The sequence below is a fragment of the Pseudophryne corroboree genome, chromosome 5, assembly GCF_028390025.1.
Source record: "Pseudophryne corroboree isolate aPseCor3 chromosome 5, aPseCor3.hap2, whole genome shotgun sequence".
In the NCBI taxonomy this organism is placed as follows: domain Eukaryota; kingdom Metazoa; phylum Chordata; class Amphibia; order Anura; family Myobatrachidae; genus Pseudophryne; species Pseudophryne corroboree.
In genome coordinates this window covers 726,907,969-726,933,298 of record NC_086448.1, presented here as the reverse complement: position 1 = coordinate 726,933,298, position 25,330 = coordinate 726,907,969, and the positions used below count along the sequence as shown (strand labels likewise).

Genomic DNA, 25,330 nt, shown 5'->3' with positions numbered 1-25,330 from the left:
GATCCTTCTCAGGAGAAACTAAGAGACACCATGTTCTTTACTTCATTGGAAAGGAACTTACATTTAATTCCTTTCCCGTGTGCCCGTAAAGGTATCTTTAAACACTATCCTCTCTTCTCTGGTGGGAAATATTGCTGTGCAGTATAGAAAGATGAGACACTTACATGAGATTTCTGTCCCGCATACACGTAACAGGTTCTTTAAAATCCTTCGATCCCCATAAAACTGACGTCCTCCACAATCTTCACAAACAGGTTTATTCCACAGTTCACATAAAACATAGACAGAAAGAAACAGGTGTGGACAATCTTCCGGTTCACCTGGGAAACCAGCAGGATGGAAAATGGACTGGCACCTCCGTCCCGGCTGCAGTCACAGGATCGTGGTGCAAAAGCTGGATACAGTCCTAGCGGTGTCTCCCAAATGTCTCTCCGGTAAAATGACAGTCCTCCTGTACCGAACGGCTTCAACGCGTTTCTGTGAATACTTTCACCTTTGTCAAGAAGTCTTGACAAAGGTGAAAGTATTCACAGAAACGCGTTGAAGCCGTTCGGTACAGGAGGACTGTCATTTTACCGGAGAGACATTTGGGAGACACCGCTAGGACTGTATCCAGCTTTTGCACCACGATCCTGTGACTGCAGCCGGGACGGAGGTGCCAGTCCATTTTCCATCCTGCTGGTTTCCCAGGTGAACCGGAAGATTGTCCACACCTGTTTCTTTCTGTCTATGTTTTATGTGAACTGTGGAATAAACCTGTTTGTGAAGATTGTGGAGGACGTCAGTTTTATGGGGATCGAAGGATTTTAAAGAACCTGTTACGTGTATGCGGGACAGAAATCTCATGTAAGTGTCTCATCTTTCTATACTGCACAGCAATATTTCCCACCAGAGAAGAGAGGATAGTGTTTAAAGATACCTTTACAGGCACACGGGAAAGGAATTAAATGTAAGTTCCTTTCCAATGAAGTAAAGAACACGGTATCTCTTAGTTTCTCCTGAGAAGGATCATATACACTCCTCTGTTGTATTGGTGGTACAAGTTATATCCAGAGTGTCAGATTCACCCTCTGCACAGCGCTAGTTTCAGACCATTTGTTTTTTGTTCTTAGGTTGCCTGTGGATGTACGACTATCCCTACCGGAATAAGTCACTCAAGGAGAAATGCCGCAAACAGATTGAGTACTGGAGCATCAGAGATGGCCCAAGACCCCCTATGCCATCGTCAAACAGCATACTGAACAGGTACAGAGGCGGCAAGCCAATAGTTATAACCGCAATGCAAACGCTGAGCCTCTGAGAATTGGGAGAGTTGGTGTGGAAGAAGAAAAATCGATGCTGTAGTAAACTGGATGGATACTGGGAGATTACTCCCTATAAAATCATTGAAATTCCATACCCAGAAAGTGATGTATATAGAATTGCAAGTCTTGAGGACGAGAGATAAACGGTCGTTCATCGTAATCAGTTGAAGAAATATTTGCCCGGCCATTCAGAAGCGGTGGAGTCATAGCCTACAAAGGCAGAGAGGGCAAGGGTACCTGAACCCTTATGCTGTGCTGACTCTGTATCTGAAATGTTGAATGTGTTCCGGCCAGTATGGGACTGCAACACCCTGCTTGCATACCTGAAATTATACTTTCTCCTGTACCAGAAATTGACAATGTTAAAGTGATAGATGTTTGTTCCCCTTTGTCACATGTTTCAGCTCCTGATGCCTCAGAGTCAAGTGACTTTGGTGAGGTGATTAGCTCACCAAAAGTGAGAAGATCAGTCTGTATCACGCGGGGACAATTGCCCTCCCATTTCAGATGTTGATATGCTTTTGTCTATGGTATGCTTGTCTCCGAGTGTTATAAGGCATGAGAACACACCTCATTTCAGTAGGAGAATTTGTGAAACCCCACTGTCATGGGATTTCCATTTTAAGTGGATTAAAAACTGTGGTTTCAACTCTGTGCTCATGGGGGTAACAGAAATGTGGCTATGGAGTTTGACATGCCTGACTGGTTGCTAGGCAACCTTCAGAATTGGGACGAAGGCAATCTGGCAGACTTAGAGACCCAGGGGAGGAGAGAGCAGGAAACCAGAGAGTGACAGGATTGGTTTGAAAGGGAATTGTAATGTCAGATGCCGGGGGAAGGACTGTTGTGAAGAGAAGAAGTGCGTTTGAGTAGTGAGACTGTAGGTGACCCACGTCCTTATGAGACAGCGAACAGAGTGACCAGAGGCAAAACAGAATTATAAGACCCTTGTCTAAAGCGCTCTGATTAGAACTGCAGCAGTATTTCCGAAAGAACCGTTGATCAGCCTGTCAGCCACACATCTTATTCGAAACAAAAGTCTTTTGAAAACTCTCAGCGCTGTTCTTTTTCAGCCAATATCCTTTTTACCAATGGCGATACACCATTTCAACAGTTCAGCTTTTCAACATCAATATTTATAATTAAGAATTGCCTCACCGGAGAATTGCCTCATCGGATGCCAATATAAAGCACGGCTCTGCCTGTCCACTTGTGACCGGGTGCTGTCCGGGTAACCGGTTGCTGTCAATAATTACCAGACCTCCCGGACATCAGTACAGGGTATAGATTTATCTCTCTACCTGGGTTTTTTACAAGTTGCTTTGCAAGCAAAGCAATTGTTTCTTGCAGCTGGTCATCCGCTGGTCCCTCCTTCTAGTCGCTCTCCCTATATTAGTCCGCCCGCTGTGGTGTACGAGTATCCCCAACTCTAAAACAAATGTGACCAAATCCACCTGGTGCCAGACCGAAGGGGTCTATCCTAGGCCAGTGACCCTGCCAGAGTGGAAGCGGCTATCGCGGGCAGCACAGTGTAAGGCATCCGGCGGCACCAAGGAGGAAATCCCTTACATCACCCAGCAGCGGGGAGAGTGACTGAACAGGAGTAGGAGGCATGGGACAAGCGGACACTGAGACCCCAGTAGCATAGACAAGAGTAAAGACGGTAAGGGCTCTGGGGGTACCAGGTGGCATCCAGCATTCAAAGCGCCCCGCTCTGCACGCCATGGTCCCGGAAGTCTCAGAAACTGAGTAACCCATTAAGCCATTAAGGAACACTGACTTTATTCAGTCACTGTTGACTCTGCCCTATTAGGAGAGACATCCTTATACTGTACAGAAGTGCAGGAGGCTCGGAAGCTGTGTTATAACTGCACTTTAAACCTCTAGAGTGAACGCTTACTGAGGTGCCCCAGTCATAGTGCGGTACTGTCTGCAAGGAATAAGTCCATTAAACTGTTCATGCTTTATGCCCACGTGGATTGCAGTAAGAAAGTGTATGGCCAGAGACTGTGAAAAGTTTTATATAAATGTTATATCTTGCCCAAGGATTACTCTTGAAGATACACTATCTAATACTTATCTAATGTTGGAACCGCTCAGACTGTGAAAAGACTTAAGTGACATTCCAACACAGTTCCCTAAGTTAATTCCCACTCCTTGTGGATCACCAACCAGCCATAACTGGACCGGGGGCATTGAAAGGGCCCCATCTAATTGGGATTGTACATTGTTCGCCAAATAAAATAACAAATCCTGATGTATAGTAGTTATATTCAGGTACCCGACAGAGGTTTAAAGTAATATACAAAAGAGCAAAGTGTATGAATATTCGGTTATAAAGTGAACTCAGTAATTAGAGACAGTTGTATTGTTTACTGGTAAATAATTAACTGGTCTTGTTGCTACCATCACATTGGTGCAGGTACAGGCCGAGGTTTTTCTTCTGCTGTATTTAAAGGATATGCAATATCAGTTCATTTGGTGCAAAGCCTGACAGCATCTAAGGGTCACAAGGGTACCGGAAAAAAGTGTTATTATATTGGCTGGCCACTACGTTTACAGTATCTAATTCACGATGTACAGTTACTGTGATGATGTATGGTTATAACGTTCTTACAGAATTACAAAAGTGTTCTGAAGTTCATGGAATCTAAGTAGAATTGCACATATTTTGATTATTGTTTTGAATAATTGAAATATTGCAAACTGTTGTACCTAGGGGCTAATTCAACAAGGAATGCAAAACTGCAAAAATCGCAAAAATTGCAAAAATACGCACACAACAGTCATGCATGAAGTAAAATCTGAGACAAAAAATACAACTTCTGAGACGTTCCAAAAACTGCGTATACACTAAAACTAGGCGTGTATGAGGCGTACTAAAGGGCTGGACTCACAAAAACTAAGAGTAGGGGCGTGTTGTAGGCATATGCAGATTTTAGATAGGCGAGGCATACGCATTTTTTGCAATTGAACGCACATCTATGGTGTGCACTTTCTGAGCGACTACAGGTCTACCTTAAACTCTGCACAAGCTGACCTCAGTTGTAACATGTTCGATGTGTACTGCAATCATAGCTTCATTAGACACAGCTGAAGCAGCTCACACTGCTGACCACAATTCACTTTATTCGGCTGCATTGAAACTTAACAACATGTAAGGGAGCTTTAAACTATTTAACACATGTATTACTCTAAAATATATGTTGGTAACCTAATAATTCTTTACGTTAATAACAATGCAGGTTTGTCAAGAAGACTTGTTTTCCTACAAACATGTACAATAACATTTACAAGCAAGTTTTGTTTTTTTGTTTGGTAACGTTAATGGCTTTTTGTATAAAATCTGAAGTTTTTTTTAGGATTTAAAGCAACAAACAATTATTATCTTAAAAAATCATACCCACATACAGTACGTGTAAGTTTTTTTTGTTTTGTTTTTTTTCCCCTTGTTCAATAACATCACCACAGCAATTGTGATTTTGTGGAAATTTTAATTATGCACCACATTTTTTATATATTTTTTTACATTTTTACATTACACAATAAAATAAAGAATGTTAGTAATAACAAAAAAACATTAATATATCATGTATGTAAACTTTCAACATAAAAAAAACATTTTTTTTCCCTTTTTTGGCCTGTGTTTGTGGATTTACCAGCAGAAGTAGCTTGTCTTGTTGTTCAACGCATCCTGTTAGCAGGCATGGTTGGCTCAATGTTATGTGTGGCTGATGTTAAATTGTGACATCAGAAACCTTTATGCAAAAAATGCAACTAAGTGTAAATTTTTTCGCAAAATATGCGGATTTTGAAATCTCATCGCAAAATCTGCAAATTTGACAAGTCCACCTTTTTTTGTAACATTAAATTAGTGTTGTAGATTTTTCGTTTGGGTGCGCTTTTGCAATTTTGCAATTGGTCGCAGTTTTTGCAAATTTGTACTGTTTACGGTCCTTACTGAATTAGCTCCCTTATCATTGGCAAAGGACGAACACCGGCCCATCTAACTACCCCTCTGGGAAGAAAGCGAGAACAGTGTGTATCAAGATACCACCGGTAAGCGAACTAACGTTACTAAAACTTAAAAGGGTACTACATATATCATAAAATGCTGTTACATTTTTTTTTTTTTAACTCTCTAAAGTAGTAGAACAATGGGTATGTGAAAAACATAATTTGGAAGATATGCAACCTCAGTTCCCATGATTCTCCAGGCTTTATGAAGGGAGTAGAAACAGCTCAGTGCAGATACAGTATGATCTCCTAAATGCATTTTATTGTACAGTATATGCCACATTACCAGCTCATGACTGTGACAGAGGGGGAAATGTATCAAACCATTTAAAAGAGATAAAGTGGAGAAATTGCCCATTGCAACCAATCAGCTTATTTCATTTTGCAGACAGTGCTAGATAAATGATAGCTAGAAGTGATTAGTTGCTATTTATGTCTTTCGAAGATTCGAGACCAGTGGCAAACACAGGATTTCTAGAGGGTGGTTTACACATGCAATCCACAATCTCCCACTCTGCGGAATATGGAATACAGTATTAATATTTAACACTATAGATGGTCTATAGTATAAGCTGTATTAAACATATTTAAATAATATAAATAAAATAAGTGGTCAGGAAAAGGTTAAACATATTATAATAAATAAATAAATAAATAAATACACAAACATAATACAGCCAGCACTGCACCTTCTAAGCTCAAATCCTCCCACCTCATGGTAAGGCTCCTGTCTCTTCTTCCTGGTAGCTACTCTCTGATCCAGTGCATTAATTGAGAACTGCATACACAGCCAACTTCGTAGGACTGGCTGCTACCACTGGGCATGTGCAGCAGTTTTGTTCTATCCCTTAAACTGCATGATGTGGTGGCAGTTCTAGTAATTGTATTATATACAATTGCTATTGTCATAATTTAAGTAACTTGGCAAGAGGAGGGGGGTTTCCAGGCAACCGGAAGCCCCGCCCTGCATTTGCCTATAGCGACATCTCCCCCAGACCCATCAATTAAAGGTTAAGTCCAGCTTCAGAGAGTTCTATTGTCCATGCAGATGTTTATTTCTATTGTCACTAGTTACAATAAAAAATCTGCTATGTATTTACTATTGTACCCAAGGTATGCGGTTAGCATACGGCTCGTTACCGAACCTGTACCCAGTGCACAAACATACACTTTTCTGCTGTGGCATCCAATGACAAATAAAACAAACAAACGGACGGTAACGTCTCTAAAAGTAGACAAAGGTTTAGTGGATGCATGAAAAGGGGCAATCCACAGCTTCAAACCAGACCTGTATATATCATACACACTCATTAGATACAGCTTTACATGTAAAATCTAATACTGTATTTCAATTTAGTGCCTTTGAGCGGTGTGCAAATATACATTAAAATATGCTGATTTCTATAGTCTCAGAGTACAAGAATCAAATTATACACGGTTGACTTAATAACTCTAACATGTAGAAACAAATAGGAAAGGCAATTCCTTAATGAAATCATGCGTGAAAGAAAATGACTATTCTAAGTCTATATTTCAGTCTATACTTTCAATGTGCATACAATTTGTTTCAATCCACTTGAGCAACAAATGGAATTTTTATTAGTTACTGTTTTGGTCTTTTTTTATAGTCTTTCCTTTGTGCTTTTTAATTTGTATGTACTGTACTTAATGAATCTTTCATTTTTATTTTTTTATAGATGATAAAATAGGGATGTTGTGTAGTTCCTACACAACATGGACATACAGGGCCTTGTTTAAAGTAAGCAGTAAATCCAGAGTAAGGGTGCAGAACTAAACCTGGACGAACAACATTGCAATGCAAGAGATGGAAAAGGAGTTTTTCTGCAGCATGCAGGGAAAATACTTTCTGCATCAGCATCTAGCGCACAATCCCTGGACTACAATGTGCCCTCACTTTCAAGTCTTAACCTGTCAATACTTTTTACATTTTCTGTCACAGGTGTAAAACTACCCCTCCCAGATGGATTTACAGTAAATGGGGGCCCAAAAGAGGTTTTGATTTCGGATCCTATGAGCGTGACAATCAGAAAAGATAAGAACACGCATTATTATTATTACTAGCAGCAGTCTACCCAGCAGCAGAGTGGTGCAGGCCACTGGGATCATGTTTCAGCCTCTAAATCTGCTGTTCTGACACCTTTCTGGCATTAAACCAATCATATTTGATAACATGTAAGAACAGATCACTACTGTGATATATAATGATACTGTATATGAAATTACAGACATGGTACATTATTCTCTAAAATACTTGGACAACGATTTTTACACAGAAATACAATTTATTATATTTCACGAAATATGTAGGTATTATATATATACAGTATATATATACAGTACATATATAAATATATATATATATATATATATATATTTGTATATTAACCCCTGCAATGTTAGGGGCCAGTGGGATTCACACTGAGCATACCAAAAGTGATGAGCAATGCATGAGATCCAGTTGTGCTCAGCACTGTAAGGATCAAAGTGTGTGAGGGCTGGAGGACGTACTGGTGTTACTAGTCCACCAAAGGAGGTTGCAAGCCTTGATGATATAACTGTGGTAATGCGCTATTGCAACATCATTTCCACCTTTTCTCAGCCCGGGTATGGGTGGAGGGGTTTTTTAGAAGTTCCCTATGTCATCCATCCTGTCATCTTCAAAGTTAGGGCACCCTCAAGTGAAAGTTGTAAGTCCCCTCTTTCAAACTATAAACTAATCTAGTAGTTCTTGTCTGTTGATATGTATGTACTAGATAATATGAAGTCAAGCAGAGGTTCTCACCCATCTCAACCAGGTTATATTATGAAATGTTTTTGTCCTGCTTCTTGCTGTTTCTGAAAGGTAGATTAAGCTAGAACCCAAAAATAATTCTTGGTGGTTGTTAGAAAAACTATATAAACATTTGACGTTAGTTCACTTGGCCAGAGTTCATATGCAAGCGTGGGGTGGGGGGTTTCCAGTTGCATGGAAACCCCCCTTACCCACTGCCTGGCCAGTGGCACTACATGCAGTAGGGTGGAATGGAGCAACAGATTTTCCTACCAAATCTGTTGTGTGTGTCTGTGGAGCTGAGTGCACACTCATTACATCAGACAGAGAATCTGGTAAGTGAATTACCACGATCATTGTGCCTGCATATGTTTGAAGTACTGTATTACATACACTGCACTTTGGGGCAGACTATAGCGTGTTACATCATGCTAATTATGCATCCTTCATGAGCTGTCGACAATTGATCTAAAATCAAACAACTGGAATCCCCCTACAGAAATTCTGCATTAGTACCATAGAGTTTAACTCTAGCAGCTCGGTGGCACAGTGGTTAGCTTGCTGACTCACATCACCGAGCACATGTGTGTGATTCCCACCTAGGCCCTACCAGTGTGAAATTTGCATATTCTCCCTGGATGAAACGTCCAGGTACTCTGGTTTCGCCCACAATCAAAAACAAGTTGGTAGGTTAATTGGCTTCTGATAAAAATAAACCCTAGTGTTTCGGTGCATGTGATAGGGAATATAGGGGGTAATTCAGATCTGATCGCTAGGCCGCGATTTTTGCTGTCCTGCGATCAGATAGTCGCCGCCTATAGGGGGAGGGTATTTTCGCTGTGCAAGTGTGCGATCGCATGTGTAGCAGAGCTGCACAAACTGATTTTGTGCAGTCTCTGCACAGCCCAGGACTTACTCAGCCGCTGCAATCACATCAGCATATTCGGGACCGGATTTGGCATCAGACACCCTCCCTTCAAACGCTTGGACACGCCTGCGTTTTTCCAGACACTCCCTGAAAATGGTCAGTTTACACCCACAAACGCCCTCTACCTGTCAATCTCATTGCGTACGACCATGCGAATGGATCCTTTGCACAAACCCGACGCTGACCGGCGATCCGCTTTGCAGCCATCCGTTGCGCCTGCACATTGCAGTGCATACGCATGCGCAGTTCGGATCTGATCGCCAGCTGTGCGAAAACGCATAGCAGCGATCAGATCTGAATTACCCCCATAGACTCTAAGCTTCACCGGGGACAGGGGTGCTAATGTGGAGGACTGAACTATTCTCAGTAAAGTGTTGCGGAATAATTGCTGTTAATAAGAACATATTTCAGAGCTGTTTATAGAAGCACTCACATTACGCAGATATGATAAATAGAGTCAAATACACACTTTCCCTTTTTAGATATATTATTTCATGTCAATTAAAACAAATTCCAGTATTAACTTGTGAAACACAATGTTTCAAGCAATTTATCCAAAAAACAAATGGTTAGTGTGTAGTTTTTGTAGCATCGATGTCTCATAAAATATAGGAGCAAACTCATCAAGTCCTAGTGTTCAGTATATGTGGCTTATGAATTTAGAAAATACAGTTATCAACATACTGTATAGCATACACAGGGCCGGATTATAGGAGGGGCAACAGGGGTGGTTATCCCAGGGCCCCCACACATTAGGAGCCCCACACACTGTCCCCCCAGAATTGGTCATAGCAGTTCTGTCCAGAGCACAGCATTTAGCTGCGTCTCCGTTTCCCCTGCAGCTCGGCTGTTTATTAACAGCGGCCACCAAGGAGCTTCTTACTACACAGTCTTGCAGGATTGTGACGTTAAATCCTGCGAGACACTGTCCTGGAGATAAATGTAAATGGATGGTTCAGCGCACCCCTAGCTTGTGTTGTATTATATTTGTAAATTGATAGAAAATATATAGATATATATTGCATTATAAATGTATATAAATAAATAAATGTGAATACACCGTAACGCTATAAAATATTTGTGTTTATTTTATCAATAAATAGTATTTTAAAAAAAATTGATAATGTTATACCAGTATGGGACTTACAAACATATAACACTTAAGACAAACAAAACGTATAGGACAATTCCTTGTGGGTACACTAATGAGCGGTTTACCCCACTTGGATATGTATATTACTCTGGGCTGGAGTATGAACACTGGCCCTCATTCCGAGTTGTTCGCTCGCTAGCTGCTTTTAGCATCCGTGCAAACGCTAAGCCGCCGCCCTCTGAGAGTGTATCTTAGCTAAGCAGAAGTGTGAACGAAAGGATCGCAGCGCTGCTACTAAAAAAGATTGTGCAGTTTCTGAGTAGCTCAAGACCTACTCCTAGCTAGCGATCACTGCAGACTAATTAGTTCCTGTTTTGACGTCACAAACACGCCCTGCGTTTGGCCAGCCACGCCAATGTTTCCCCAGCCACTCCTGTGTTTTTATCTGGCACGCCTGCGTTTTTCTACACACTCCCCAAAAAGCGGTCAGTTACCACCCAGAAACACCCACTTTCTGTCAATCACTCTGCGGCCAGCAGTGCGACTGAAAAGCGTCGCTAGACCTTGTGTAAAACTGCATCGGCTTTTGTGAAAGTACGTTGCGCGTGCGCATTGAGCCGCATACGCATGCGCAGAAGTGCCGATTTTTAGCCTGATCGCTGCGCTGCGAACAACGGCAGCTAGCGATCAACTCGTATCGAGGGCCACTGTCTCTGAGTTGAAAGTCCTTTTTTACAAGTGCTGCTTATTCTCAGCCTGGTGAATGCAGAGGTTGAAATGCGGTATAAGAATTGATCAAAGTCCTCCTACCGTATCCAATGCAAAGTCCTTGATTGAGGTTCCCGTTCTGGGGAGTACTGTCCCTTCCTTGCTGTGGCTTCAGCGGTGTAGCAATGGTGCTGTCTGCCGACAGATCAATGCTTGGTCTGTCCACTATATGTAAGGTCAGCTCCAACATTCACAATACACCCTTTTATATACATTTATAGTGCAATATATATCTATATATTTTCGATCAAATGACAAATCTAATACAACACAAGCTAGGGGTGCGCTGAACCATCCATTTACATTTATATCCTCTCTTCTAGAGTGAGTTCTTGTAGTGCACCCACCAATAGTTCCACAGCAGCAACCAGCTTGTAAGGCTGCATGGTAGAATAGCACAGTTCTTTCACACTATCATTTGACTGTCCTGGAGATGCCTGCGGCTGCTGCAATGACAGATGACCTGCCAAGATGTCGGAACCCAGCTAGCTGTGTCGGCTCCCTGCTGAAGCTGCTGCTTCATAACAGGGTGTCCAGACAGGTAATGATCGGGGGGGGGGGGGGGGGGAATTATGGCATACATTTATTAGTGGGAGCCCCACAAGTTAGTTGCCCCTGGACCCCACAATCGGCCCTGGCCATACTGTATTATAGTTTGAATCTCCCATACCTGAAATGCTTGGGGACAAAAGTATTATGGATTTTTCCATGTTTCTGAATATTTCTATACCATAATGAGATATCTTGGGGGCCCATGTCTAACCACAGAATACTTTCATGTTTCATATACACCTTATACACATAGCCTGAAGGTTATTTTATACAAAGTTTGAGTACATTGAACAATCAGAAAGCAAAGGTATCACTATCTCAGTCACGCTCAAAAATTTTTGTATTCTGGAATATTTTCAGATATGGGAGACTCAACCTGTACAACTAATATGCATTATTTTTCTCCTGAAAAGGGGAAAATGAAAAATTATTTTGCTTTTCTACAGAAAACCGTATAGGAATAGTAAAAGGAAAACCGAGAACGTGCGACTTGTTCTCATCAGTAGTACTCCTGCTCTATCAGACGGTCTGAATTGTATCCAATAGACCATGAATGAGCTTAGATTGAGTCTAAAAAAAAAAGATTGGTTTTACGTAACATGGCAGTGTAAGGCTCAGGAATAATTCCAAATAATGATGTATATGCTAAATGGAACTTTGTACCTGGGTTTTCAGTCCAAGTACAATAAATTGATACATTAAAGCGTATTTTTAAGAAATGGATTTCTGTAATGAAAAAAAGGCTTCAGGTCCCATCTGAAAACCTTTATTACATGTTAAACCATGTGTACGGAACTTCTCAGGGGATAATGATAGCTTTATAACAAATATAAATTCACAAGCACATAACATATCACTTCTTTACAAAAATATAAAATAGCAAAAACAAAAAAGTTTGTAATTGTTTTAATAATGTATAACAATCTAAATATTATAATGTCTTACGATATCATTCACATTTAGAGGTCTATTCATCATCTGGGGCCAGATGGCTTCTGATAATTAAGAATCCAACTCACCCCAAGTTGCAGCAGTGGATACTTAGGGGTCTATTTACTAAGCCTTGGATGGAGATATAATCAACAGAGATAAAGTACCAGCCAATCAGCTCCTAAATGCCATGTTACAGGCTGTGTTTGCAAAAGGACAGGAGCGGATTGGCTGGTACTTTAGCGCCGTTGATTTTATCTCCATCCAAGGCTTAGTAAACAGACTACTTAATTAGCAGAGCAATTCTGCATTGCTCCAGTCTGGGAACAGCTGCTCCAAAAAGCAGTGGTGCCCGCGTCCAGTAACATTGCTATTTCAGTAGCAGTGACACTTACTGGTGCCGGGTACCTGAGATCACGCATGCACACAGCCACAGGTCACTCACTGGGAAGGAGGCAGAGGAGCCTCTTCGTAACCTCGTACCTCCTTCCCATAGGAAGGATTGGAGCGTTGGGAATCTGCGCCATCTGAAGGGAGTACGGAGGGAGGCAGAGCAGTTCCAGGCAGCTTCATGCAGGTGGCAGAGAAGCCACTGCCTAACTTTTAGAGACTGAGATGAGAAGAGAGAGAGAAACCGCTGGATTAGATATACCCAAATTAGGTATTCTAGTCAAAGCAATAAAGTAAAGGCTGGAAAAGGAAAGGGACCTTTGTTGTTCCTGCATGATTGTAGAAGGGAGATAAAGAGGGCAGAAAGAGTTGAAGTAAGAAGTAAGAGATGCGGGAGTGGACCATAGAACACTGTTTAAACATCCAGGCTTTTTAGACAATATCCAACATACATGGTGGCCATTGATGCTCTCTGTATTGCCTGGCGGTCACTGATACTCTCTGTATTGCATGACGGCCACTGATGCTCTTTTATTATATTTTGCCACTGATGCTCTCTGTTTTATATGGTGGTCTATGATGTTCTCTGTGATATTTAGTGGTCACTGATGGTCTCTGTATTATAGGTGGGTCACTAATGCTCTCTTTATTATATGGCAGTCACCGATATTCTATGTATTATATAGCGGTCACTGTGATGATTTGTGGTAAGGGAGTGAAGTGTAAGCAGCCATATTTACTTTTGAATGTTGAGACAGTGGAGTCTGCATGCTCCATTGAAAAGAGAAGACCCCCCCCCCCCCCCCCCCCCAGAGTCTTTTTCCAAAAAAGCCTTAGCTTCACCCCTGGTACTACTGCTACTAATGACAATAATTAGAATGAGGAAAGTCAACAAACCTACAAGATGCAATATTTAATTATTTATTTTAAAAGTTATTTTCTGCATAAAAACACAAAATTAATAACAAACACTTACATTTTGACCCTGAGGAGGCTCCACTGGAGGCAGATCTCGATCCTCCTTTTAAAGAAAACACTCCTTTGCCTCTACGCGTTACTGGCACAGTTATACGGGGACGTTTCAGTGGGATAACGGCACGAGGTGGTGGTGGAACACGTCCATGTCCATAATCAAACAACCTTAAAAGTAAGAATATAATGTTATTAAATACAATTTTTTTTATGTCTCAAAAAATGTGAGTCAAATATAGTAAGATCAAATACAATATTAAAAGAAGCGGAAACAAAACCGTTTTGATGTATGATCATTGTTCCTTATACAGCATATATATTTCTGAAGGTGCATTGAATGCTATAAACTTCCTTCCGCACTTTGACAAGTCTTCACATCAATACTCTCTCTTCCTGGCAGTGTTAAAAAGCTTGAATTGGCTACATGTAGGTTTACCTATTCTCATTTAATATTGCTTTACAGTAAGAGACAATGGGCCTGATTCATGTTTGTAAGTAAAGCAAAGAAATCAAGCAATTAGGAAAAAACATGTTGCACTGCAGGTGGGGCAGATGAAACATGTGAAGAGGAATTTAGACTTGGGAGGGGTGTGTTCAAACTGAAATCTAAATTGCAGTGTAAAAATAAAGTTGTCTAACATTTGTGGGCTACATGCAAAAGCAGCCACTTTATACCGTGCACAGAAAAAATAGACATTTATTTGCTCCATTGCAGTGCAACATCGTTTGTTCCAAATGCAAAGTCTTGCATTTTATGCTTTACTTACAAACGTGAATCAATCCCAATGTTAGGTAAGCTAAAATAGTCAACATTGTAATGTTTTCTTTGGCTATGGTCACATATGATTGTAGCAAGACACTTAACCAAAACAAAATAAGGTAAATATAACTTCCTGCTGATGTTACAATACATGTTATCAATTATGCATATAAAGCCAAGGGGTTTTATGCTTCGGTGTTTATTTCCCTGCATTCAATTTAGGGTGGCCAATCCCTGGATCAGGATCGGCGGGATCCCGGGATTTTAGCTTAAAATTGGCCTGGATTGAATCCCTAATTGGGTGAGTAATTCTTTTTTTTCCCTAGCCAATCCCAGGTATCCCAGAATTTTTTTAAAACTCTTTATTCAACAAGAGCCAATTGAACATACAGAAAATATATGCAGAGATCAATGAACAGATAGCTCTCAATTTTACAAATTAAGAAAACATAGTACAAAAGTTAAAGTAAACAAGTCAGGTCAAAAAGAAAGCAAGACAACAAAAAGTACAATTACTGGCGGTAAAGTATACAGTAGTAGCTTATAGTAAAATTAGTGTGGGGAGCCACGGCGAGGTCCCAAGAGCAAAACGTCAAAGGTTCATGAATAGTTTTCAAGAGTTGCTTGTTAACTAAGGCAAGGCGACCTTGTTGATATCCTGGTGTCCCAAACTAAATAAAATTTATGGAGGCATTCATGGAGCTAGTACATAACCTTCTCCATAGTGGCAATAAACCAGATATAGTTGTTTAGTGATTGCATGGTAGGGGGAAAGGGTGATTTCCAATTTCTGACGATTAGGGATTTTGCAGCGGCTAAACATGGGAGAATAATTTGTTCAAGGTGGGGTCAGCATCTTGAAAAGGGCGGGCCAGCAAAAAGACCCAAGGGTCTAGAACAAGCGGAATGCCTGAGATGGATTTCAGCAGATCGAGGACTTTAGTCCAGAAAGGAACTATAAAAGGGCAAGTCCACCACATGTGATACAAGGTTCTCTGGCTGCAGCCCTGCCAACAAACCAGAGTAGTAAAAGTGAGGATTTTAGACAGTCTGTCTGGGGTATAGTACCACCTATAATACAATTTATAGGAGGTTTTTTTTTATGCGAGGTGAGCGTGATCTCTTAGCAATTCCATCCCTTACCTCCTCCCAACATGAGTCATCTGGAGGGGGGCCGAGATCCCTCTCCCAATTCAGCTTATGGTGGGTCCACATGGGAGAGGCAGCCTCAATCAATATCGAGTAAATGTGAGAAATCATACCCCTGCTGAAAGGACTCTTCAAACAAATTTGTTTGAAAGGGGTGGGATCCTTTTATGACCCAGTATAGGAAAGTGACCCAAGAAAGTGGTAAAGTTGGAGATACTCAAAGAAAGGGGGCACTAGAGAGGGAAACTTAACCATGATGCAATCCAGAGAAGCTCAGGATCCCTGAGCATGGAGATCCAACACTAATCTAATGCCTGCCTTGTTTCACAATTTGAAATGCATAAAAGAGAGACCAGGTGGAAAGCCAAATTAAACCACAGGGGGGTGAGAGGGGAGGGAGAGGAGAACATCTGAAATTCAATGGACGAGTAATCCCAAAGTGAGTGGGAAAATTTAAGGGAGGAGAGCAAAATGAAGTGGTGAGCGTCTAGAGGCTTTATCTAGACCCCAAAGGAAGACTAGGGAGTGGACTCCTAACGTATAGGTCTCCAAGTCAATCCAGGCAATGGCATCAAGAGGAGCAAAGGAGTTTGCTATTTGGCGCAAATGACTAGCCAAATAATACAGTTTGACATCAGGGAACCCCCCAATGACCTAGGAAGCTTGAGAGTACTTAAAGACAATCTGGGGGGTTTATCATTCCACACAAACCATGAGAGATCTGTATTTCCATCAATACTTTTTCTGAGACTTTAACCGGGAGTGTTTGAAATAAATAAAGAAGTTGGGGCATGATAGTCATTTTAATAGCGATAATCCTACCCAACCATGAAATTATATAGGATTCCAAAGATTGATAATGTTTGAGTTATATAATAATCAGGGATAATTTTTCACATAAAGGAGATCATAGTGGGACGTAAAGGAGATCATAATGGGACGTAATATAGACTCCCAGATATTTAACTCGACCCTGTTGTCATTAAAAGTGATATACGAAGGATAAAGAACTCTTTAGTTCATAGGGAATGTGGTGGGGCAGAGCTTCTGATTTAGAAAAGTTAATTTTGTATCCAGACGGCCATATTCATTGATAATGTCATAGAAAGCAGGGAGGGAAGATTGAGGATGTGTGAGCGTTAACAGAACATCGCCCACAAACAACGAGATTTTGAAATTTTGGGAACCCGCTTCCAATTCTCGCACCTTATCAGATAGTCTGATCATGGCGGAAAGTGGCTCAATGACCTTAGCAAATATGAGGGGTGAAAGCGGGCAGCCCTGCCTCGTGCCATTAGTAAGCGGAAAGGGATCTAATAGAATACCATTAGTCAAGACTCTCGCTATTGGGGAATAATATAGGTCAGAGACAGTGGTTAAGAATGCAGCAGTGATACCAAACATTTGCAAGGTTTTAAATAAAAAAGCCCACGAAATGCGGTCAAGCGCTTTTCAGCGTCTAATGATAGAATGCGTGAAGGGGTTTGTCTGCGATTAGAATCTGGATAAGATCTATTGTCCTTCTAGTGTTGTCCCTGGCCTGACGACCCGGGATAAAACCCACTTGGTCATAGTGGATCAGGTCAGGGATAACACCGTTTAAGCGTGTGGCCAAAATTTTGGCATATAACTTAACATCATTATATAGTAATGAGATTGGTCTGTAGCTTGCACAATCATGGGGATTTTTACCCTCTTTATGAATGATAATGATCTTGGCTTCAAGCATGGTTTGAGAGAACGAGGACCCATGCAGTACTGCATTAAATAGAAATTTAAGGTAAGGTATCAAGATATGGGCAAACTTTTTGTAGTAGGAAGCTGAAAAGCCATCAGGCCCTGGGGTCTTTGACAGTTTATGGGACATTAGAAATGTCTTTATCAGAGATGTCTCGGTTTAACTGCATAGATGCTTGTTCAGAGAGACAGGGGAGGTGGGCTCGCTGAAGGAATTCATTGATCATATCATCAGAGGGTCTTGGCTCCACCGCGTTCCTATTTAAATTATAGAGGGTAGAATAAAAAGCTTGAAATTCCTGGTTAATAGTTTTAGGGGAATGAGATAAGACACCAGAGCTAGTATTGATAGCCAAGATATTATTACGTGAACTTTTGGCCCTAAGTCTAGAAGCTAGGAGCCTGTCGGCTTTATAACCTTTTTCGTAATAAATCTGGTTTCATTTCTGCAACGATTTGGCAGTACGTACCGACAGGAATATCGAGTGGTCTGCCTTAGCTTTATTCAACAACTCCAAATATGCTGGAGATGGGGTCAGTTTGTGCTGGAGTTCAAGAGAATAAAGTTTAGAGGTCAGGGAGGTCAGGTGGGAATCAGTGTGTTTCCTGTGTCTAGAAGGCATATTGATAAGGTAGCCTCGTAAGACCGCCTTATGAGCTTCCCAGAGGGTCAATGGCGATATTTCGGGAGAGTCGTTCAATTGGAAATATTCCAATAAGTGACTTTTAATCTGATCAGAATATTCAGAGATATGCAAGAGGGAATAATTAATTCTTCAACAAGCAAGAGGAGTGGGGGGGGTGAGAAGTGATGGATACAAGGTCAGCCATTATGGAGCAGTGATCCGAACAAACCATAGGGTGGATGGCGGCTGATGTAAACTTAAGTGAAAGATCCATACTTAAAAGGATCATGTCGATCCTAGAATATGTTTTATGCACTGAGGAGTAGAATATGTAATCCCTAGCCGAGGGGTCAATAAATCTAAAAGAATCAAAAAGTATAGTACTGTAGGTGATGTTTAAGGAGAGAGAGTAGAGCTCTTGACGCTGAAGATAGGGATCCCGAAGCTGATAGGGATAAGGAGGTGGAGCGATCTATTGCATTATCTAGGACTTCATTAAAATCACCGGCCAGAATTAGTGCCCATTTAGCATATTTAGACAGAAAGCCATCAATTTTCATAAAGAAGAGGGCTTGTTTTTGGTTTGGCACATATATGTTAGCCAGGGAACATAAGGTATTGTTAAGCTTTCCCACTAATATGAGCCCTCTACCCTCCTTATCAGCATAGACGTTTGATTGACCATATTTCAATCCCGAGTCCCGGGATTAAAAAAACGACCCAGGATTGGCCTTCCTAATTCAATGCATGTATATCCACTTAAAAAAAATACTGAACATAAGTTTGTGTTATAAACAGTAACAGTAATTTTTGTGTCATATAATAATTTTCTGAGTGGGTGCCCAGCTCCTATCCGAAAGTCAGCTAATATTACATAGAAAGAAGTGGTTATTACGTGATTTTAAGTAATTGATCATGAAAAGATATTTATTCTAATCTTCTACAAAAAAATGAAGTAACTGTCAAATCCCTGTCAAAAGAATGTTCCTGGTTCTTGGATCTAATTTTCAATAATTATACTGTATTTTTATAAAAAGCAACAATAATGTAAGACAAATTGAAGGAGTGGCGAATACTTGTGTATGCAACTGTGAAAGATAACTTTGTCACTCTTATGACATCGTTAGTAATATCTACACTCACATTGTCCATTTTAAAACATTTATTACAGGGGTGCATTATATTTTACATAATCTATTAGGTGTATACAAACCAGTGTTCAAGACAGCAACCAATCTACTGTATAAAATAAAATCGACTGCTGATAAAAAGTATGTCATCCCGTTGGAATGTAATGATAGTTGGTAGAAACTGTGAATACTCCCACCAGTGTCAGTGATGCACAGGAGAGAGTGAGGTGACGGTGATAGAGAGAAACAGGGAGGGGAGGGGGGAGTGTTGCTAAAGAGAAGAGAGAAAAAGGGGGATGGACAAATAAGTAGGGAGAGATGGAGAGAACGAGAGGGGGAATGGGCTCGAAAGGAGAGAACAATACTTAGTGATTACACTTATATTTAATTAATTCACAATTTACTTGTATTTATTGAAAGCGGAGGTATGTGGAAAACACCTCTTTTGAAGCATTAACCTTTTTAAAAAAAATCTTCTCGTTTGCTTGCTTGTCTTATAAAGCACGTACTGTAAGTGAAGTGCACAATGGTAATCAGTAGTGCTTTGAAATACAAATCTCAGTGGTAAAGGAAATGTGAAATTGTAGCATTAGCTGCTGGTGTTCATCCTAGTAGATAAAGTAATTGCACATCAGCGGTATGAATAACAGCTTACAAATTAAAATCAAGACCCAATTAGTTTTCCCATTACTTGTATTGTTCCCACTCCTAACCTTTACAAGATGTTTCACATACTCGTGGATACCGTGAATAAACTTAGTTTGATTCTACTATCTAATACAGACATGTTATAGAAATATAACAGCCAGCCCTTCTGTACATACAGTATTTCCATCTTATTTTAAAGAACCACTAAACAGATATTCAGTATGCTGTATGTAAAGGTTTCTAACAGTATACTGTATGTAAAGGTTTCTATCAGTATACTGTATGTGAAGGTTTCTATCAGTATACTGTATGTAAAGGTTTCTATCACTATACTGTATGTAGCGGTTTCTGTCAGGATACTGTATGTAAAGGTTTCTACCAGTATACTGCATGTAAAGGGTTCTCTCAGTATACTGTATGTAAAGGTTTCTAACAGTATACTGTATGTAAAGGTTTCTATCAGTATACTGTATGTGAAGGTTTCTATCAGTATACTGTATGTAAAGGTTTCTATCACTATACTGTATGTAGCGGTTTCTGTCAGGATACTGTATGTAAAGGTTTCTACCAGTATACTGCATGTAAAGGGTTCTCTCAGTATACTGTATGTAAAGGTTTCTAACAGTATACTGTATGTAAAGGTTTCTATGAGTATACTGTATGTGAAGGTTTCTATCAGTATACTGTATGTAAAGGTTTCTATCACTATACTGTATGTAGCGGTTTCTGTCAGGATACTGTATGTAAAGGTTTCTACCAGTATACTGCATGTAAAGGGTTCTCTAAGTATACTGTATGTAAAGGTTTCTATCAGTATACTGCATGTAAAGGGCTCTATCAGTATACTGTATGAAAAGGTTTCTATCAGTATACTGCATGTAAAGGTTTCTACCAGTATACTGTATGTAAAAGTTTCTATCAGTATACAGTACAGTATGTAAAGGTTTCTATCAGTATACTGCATGTAAAGGGTACTATCAGTATACTGTATGTAAAGGTTTCTATCTGTATACTGTATGTAAAGGGTACTATCAGTATACTGCATATAAAGGTTTCTATCAGTATACTGTATGTAAAGGTTTCTGTCTGTATACAGGGCCGGTTCTAGGCCTTTTTGCGCCCCGGGCGGGAAATAGGGGCGTGACTTCATAAAGGGGCGTGGTCAGTTACGCCCCCTGTACAGTAGAGTAGCGCCGCTGAAATGCTGTGCGGTGCGCGATGACGTCATCGCGCACCGCACAGCAAAGGTCCTCTCCACGAAGGGAAACTAGGCGCGTAGCGGGACACAGTGGGCAGCGGCAGCGGGACACAGCGGGCAGCGGGGGGCACAGCAGTAGCAGATCTTGCCATGGTGCGGCACCCTCGGGATGGTGCCGGCGCCCTCCTGAAGGCGGCGCCCCGGGCAAAAGTCCTGCTTGCCCGTGGCAAGATCCGCTACTGTCTGTATACTGTATGTAAAGGGTACCATGAGTATACTTCATATAAAGTATATATATATATATATATATATATATATTAGAGATGAGCGGGTTCGGTTTCTCTGAATCCGAACCCGCACGAACTTCATGTTTTTTTTCACGGGTCCGAGCGACTCGGATCTTCCCGCCTTGCTCGGTTAACCCGAGCGCGCCCGAACGTCATCATGACGCTGTCGGATTCTCGCGAGACTCGGATTCTATATAAGGAGCCGCGCGTCGCCGCCATTTTCACACGTGCATTGAGATTGATAGGGAGAGGACGTGGCTGGCGTCCTCTCCATTTAGATTAGGAGAGAGAGAGAGAGAGATTGACCTGAGGCTGATACTGTAGAAGAGAGTGCAGAGTTTAGTGACTGACCACAGTGACCACCAGCAGTGCAGTTGTTTTATTTAATATATCCGTTCTCTGCCTGAAAAAAACGGTACACACAGTGACTCAGTCACATACCATATCTGTGTGCACTGCTCAGCCCAGTGTGCTGCATGCCTGCATCATCTATGTATATATTATATATCTGACTGTGCTCAGCTCACACAGCTTATAATTGTGGGGGAGACTGGGGAGCACTGCAGTGCCAGTTATAGGTTATAGCAGGAGCCAGGAGTACAAGACAGTCACATACCATATCTGTGTGCACTGCTCAGCCCAGTGTGCTGCATCATCTATGTATATATTATATATCTGACTGTGCTCAGCTCACACAGCTTATAATTGTGGGGGAGACTGGGGAGCACTGCAGTGCCAGTTATAGGTTATAGCAGGAGCCAGGAGTACATATTATATTAAAATTAAACAGTGCACACTTTTGCTGCAGGAGTGCCACTGCCAGTGTGACTGACCAGTGACCTGACCACACTGACCACCAGTATAGTTAGTAGTATACTATATTGTGATTGCCTGAAAAAGTTAAACACTCGTCGTGTGACTTCACTTGTGTGGTGTTTTTTTTTTTTATTCTATAAAAAACTCATTCTGCTGACAGACAGTGTCCAGCAGGTCCGTCATTATATAATATATATACCTGTCCGGCTGCAGTAGTGATATATATATATATTTTTTATATCATTATTTATCATCCAGTCGCAGCAGACACAGTACGGTAGTTCACGGCTGTAGCTACCTCTGTGTCGGCACTCGGCAGTCCATCCATAATTGTATACCACCTACCCGTGGTTTTTTTTTCTTTCTTCTTTATACATACATACTACTACATCTCTTTATCAACCAGTCTATATTAGCAGCAGACACAGTACAGTACGGTAGTTCACGGCTGTGGCTACCTCTGTGTCGGCACTCGGCAGTCCGTCCATAATTGTATACCACCTAACCGTGGTTTTTTTTTCTTTATTCTTTATACATACATACTACGACATCTCTTTATCAACCAGTCTATATTAGCAGCAGACACAGTACAGTACGGTAGTTCACGGCTGTGGCTACCTCTGTGTCGGTACTCGGCAGTCCGTCCATAATTGTATACCACCTAACCGTGGTTTTTTTTTCTTTCTTCTTCATACATACATACTACGACATCTCTTTATCAACCAGTCTATATTAGCAGCAGACACAGTACAGTACGGTAGTTCACGGCTGTGGCTACCTTTGTGTCGGCACTCGGCAGTCCGTCCATAATTGTATACCACCTAACCGTGGTTTTTTTTTCTTTCTTCTTTATACATACATACTACGACATCTCTTTATCAACCAGTCTATATTAGCAGCAGACACAGTACAGTACGGTAGTTCACGGCTGTGGCTACCTCTGTGTCGGCACTCGGCAGTCCGTCCATAATTGTATACCACCTAACCGTGGTTTTTTTTTCTTTCTTCTTCATACATACATACTACGACATCTCTTTATCAACCAGTCTATATTAGCAGCAGACACAGTACAGTACGGTAGTTCACGGCTGTGGCTACCTCTGTGTCGGCACTCGGCAGTCCGTCCATAATTGTATACCACCTACCCGTGGTTTTTTTTTCTTTCTTCTTTATACATACATACTACTACATCTCTTTATCAACCAGTCTATATTAGCAGCAGACACAGTACAGTACGGTAGTTCACGGCTGTGGCTACCTCTGTGTTGGCACTCGGCAGTCCGTCCATAATTGTATACCACCTACCCGTGGTTTTTTTTTCTTTCTTCTTCATACATACATACTACGACATCTCTTTATCAACCAGTCTATATTAGCAGCAGACACAGTACAGTACGGTAGTTCACGGCTGTGGCTACCTCTGTGTCGGCACTCGGCAGTCCGTCCATAATTGTATACCACCTAACCGTGTTTTTTTTTTCTTTCTTCTTCATACATACATACTACGACATCTCTTTATCAACCAGTCTATATTAGCAGCAGACACAGTACGGTAGTTCACGGCTGTAGCTACCTCTGTGTCGGCACTCGGCAGTCCGTCCATAATTGTATACTAGTATCCATCCATCTCCATTGTTTACCTGAGGTGCCTTTTAGTTGTGCCTATTAAAATATGGAGAACAAAAATGTTGAGGTTCCAAAATTAGGGAAAGATCAAGATCCACTTCCACCTCGTGCTGAAGCTGCTGCCACTAGTCATGGCCGAGACGATGAAATGCCAGCAACGTCGTCTGCCAAGGCCGATGCCCAATGTCATAGTACAGAGCATGTCAAATCCAAAACACCAAATATCAGTAAAAAAAGGACTCCAAAAGCTAAAATAAAATTGTCGGAGGAGAAGCGTAAACTTGCCAATATGCCATTTACCACACGGAGTGGCAAGGAACGGCTGAGGCCCTGGCCTATGTTCATGGCTAGTGGTTCAGCTTCACATGAGGATGGAGGCACTCAGCCTCTCGCTAGAAAAATGAAAAGACTCAAGCTGGCAAAAGCAGTAGCACCGCAAAGAACTGTGCGTTCTTCGAAATCCCAAATCCACAAGGAGAGTCCAATTGTGTCGGTTGCGATGCCTGACCTTCCCAACACTGGACGTGAAGAGCATGCGCCTTCCACCATTTGCACGCCCCCTGCAAGTGCTGGAAGGAGCACCCGCAGTCCAGTTCCTGATAGTCAGATTGAAGATGTCAGTGTTGAAGTACACCAGGATGAGGAGGATATGGGTGTTGCTGGCGCTGGGGAGGAAATTGACCAGGAGGATTCTGATGGTGAGGTGGTTTGTTTAAGTCAGGCACCCGGGGAGACACCTGTTGTCCGTGGGAGGAATATGGCCGTTGACATGACTGGTGAAAATACCAAAAAAATCAGCTCTTCGGTGTGGAACTATTTCAACAGAAATGCGGACAACAGGTGTCAAGCCGTGTGTTCCCTTTGTCAAGCTGTAATAAGTAGGGGTAAGGACGTTAACCACCTCGGAACATCCTCCCTTATACGTCACCTGCAGCGCATTCATAATAAGTCAGTGACAAGTTCAAAAACTTTGGGTGACAGCGGAAGCAGTCCACTGACCAGTAAATCCCTTCCTCTTGTAACCAAGCTCACGCAAACCACCCCACCAACTCCCTCAGTGTCAATTTCCTCCTTCCCCAGGAATGCCAATAGTCCTGCAGGCAATGTCACTGGCAATTCTGACGAGTCCTCTCCTGCCTGGGATTCCTCCGATGCATCCTTGCGTGTAACGCCTACTGCTGCTGGCGCTGCTGTTGTTGCTGCTGGGAGTCGATGGTCATCCCAGAGGGGAAGTCGTAAGCCCACTTGTACTACTTCCAGTAAGCAATTGACTGTTCAACAGTCCTTTGCGAGGAAGATGAAATATCACAGCAGTCATCCTGCTGCAAAGCGGATAACTGAGGCCTTGACAACTATGTTGGTGTTAGACGTGCGTCCGGTATCCGCCGTTAGTTCACAGGAAACTAGACAATTTATTGAGGCAGTGTGCCCCCGTTACCAAATACCATCTAGGTTCCACTTCTCTAGGCAGGCGATACCGAGAATGTACACGGACGTCAGAAAAAGACTCACCAGTGTCCTAAAAAATGCAGTTGTACCCAATGTCCACTTAACCACGGACATGTGGACAAGTGGAGCAGGGCAGGGTCAGGACTATATGACTGTGAC

The 25,330-nt window shown here is 41.6% G+C and overlaps 1 protein-coding gene across 12 annotated transcripts in view; it reads right to left on the bottom strand.

Moving 5' to 3' along the window:
- The window catches only part of RALYL (RALY RNA binding protein like), a 1,174,022-nt gene that overhangs the window by 83,799 nt on the left and 1,064,893 nt on the right, over positions 1-25,330 (bottom strand). For all 12 annotated transcript variants that reach the window (XM_063924013.1, XM_063924021.1, XM_063924012.1 and 9 more), the window contains one exon: positions 13,750-13,913. In XM_063924013.1, coding sequence (XP_063780083.1) covers positions 13,750-13,913 — 164 coding nt within the window. The remainder of the gene's footprint in view (positions 1-13,749; positions 13,914-25,330) is intronic.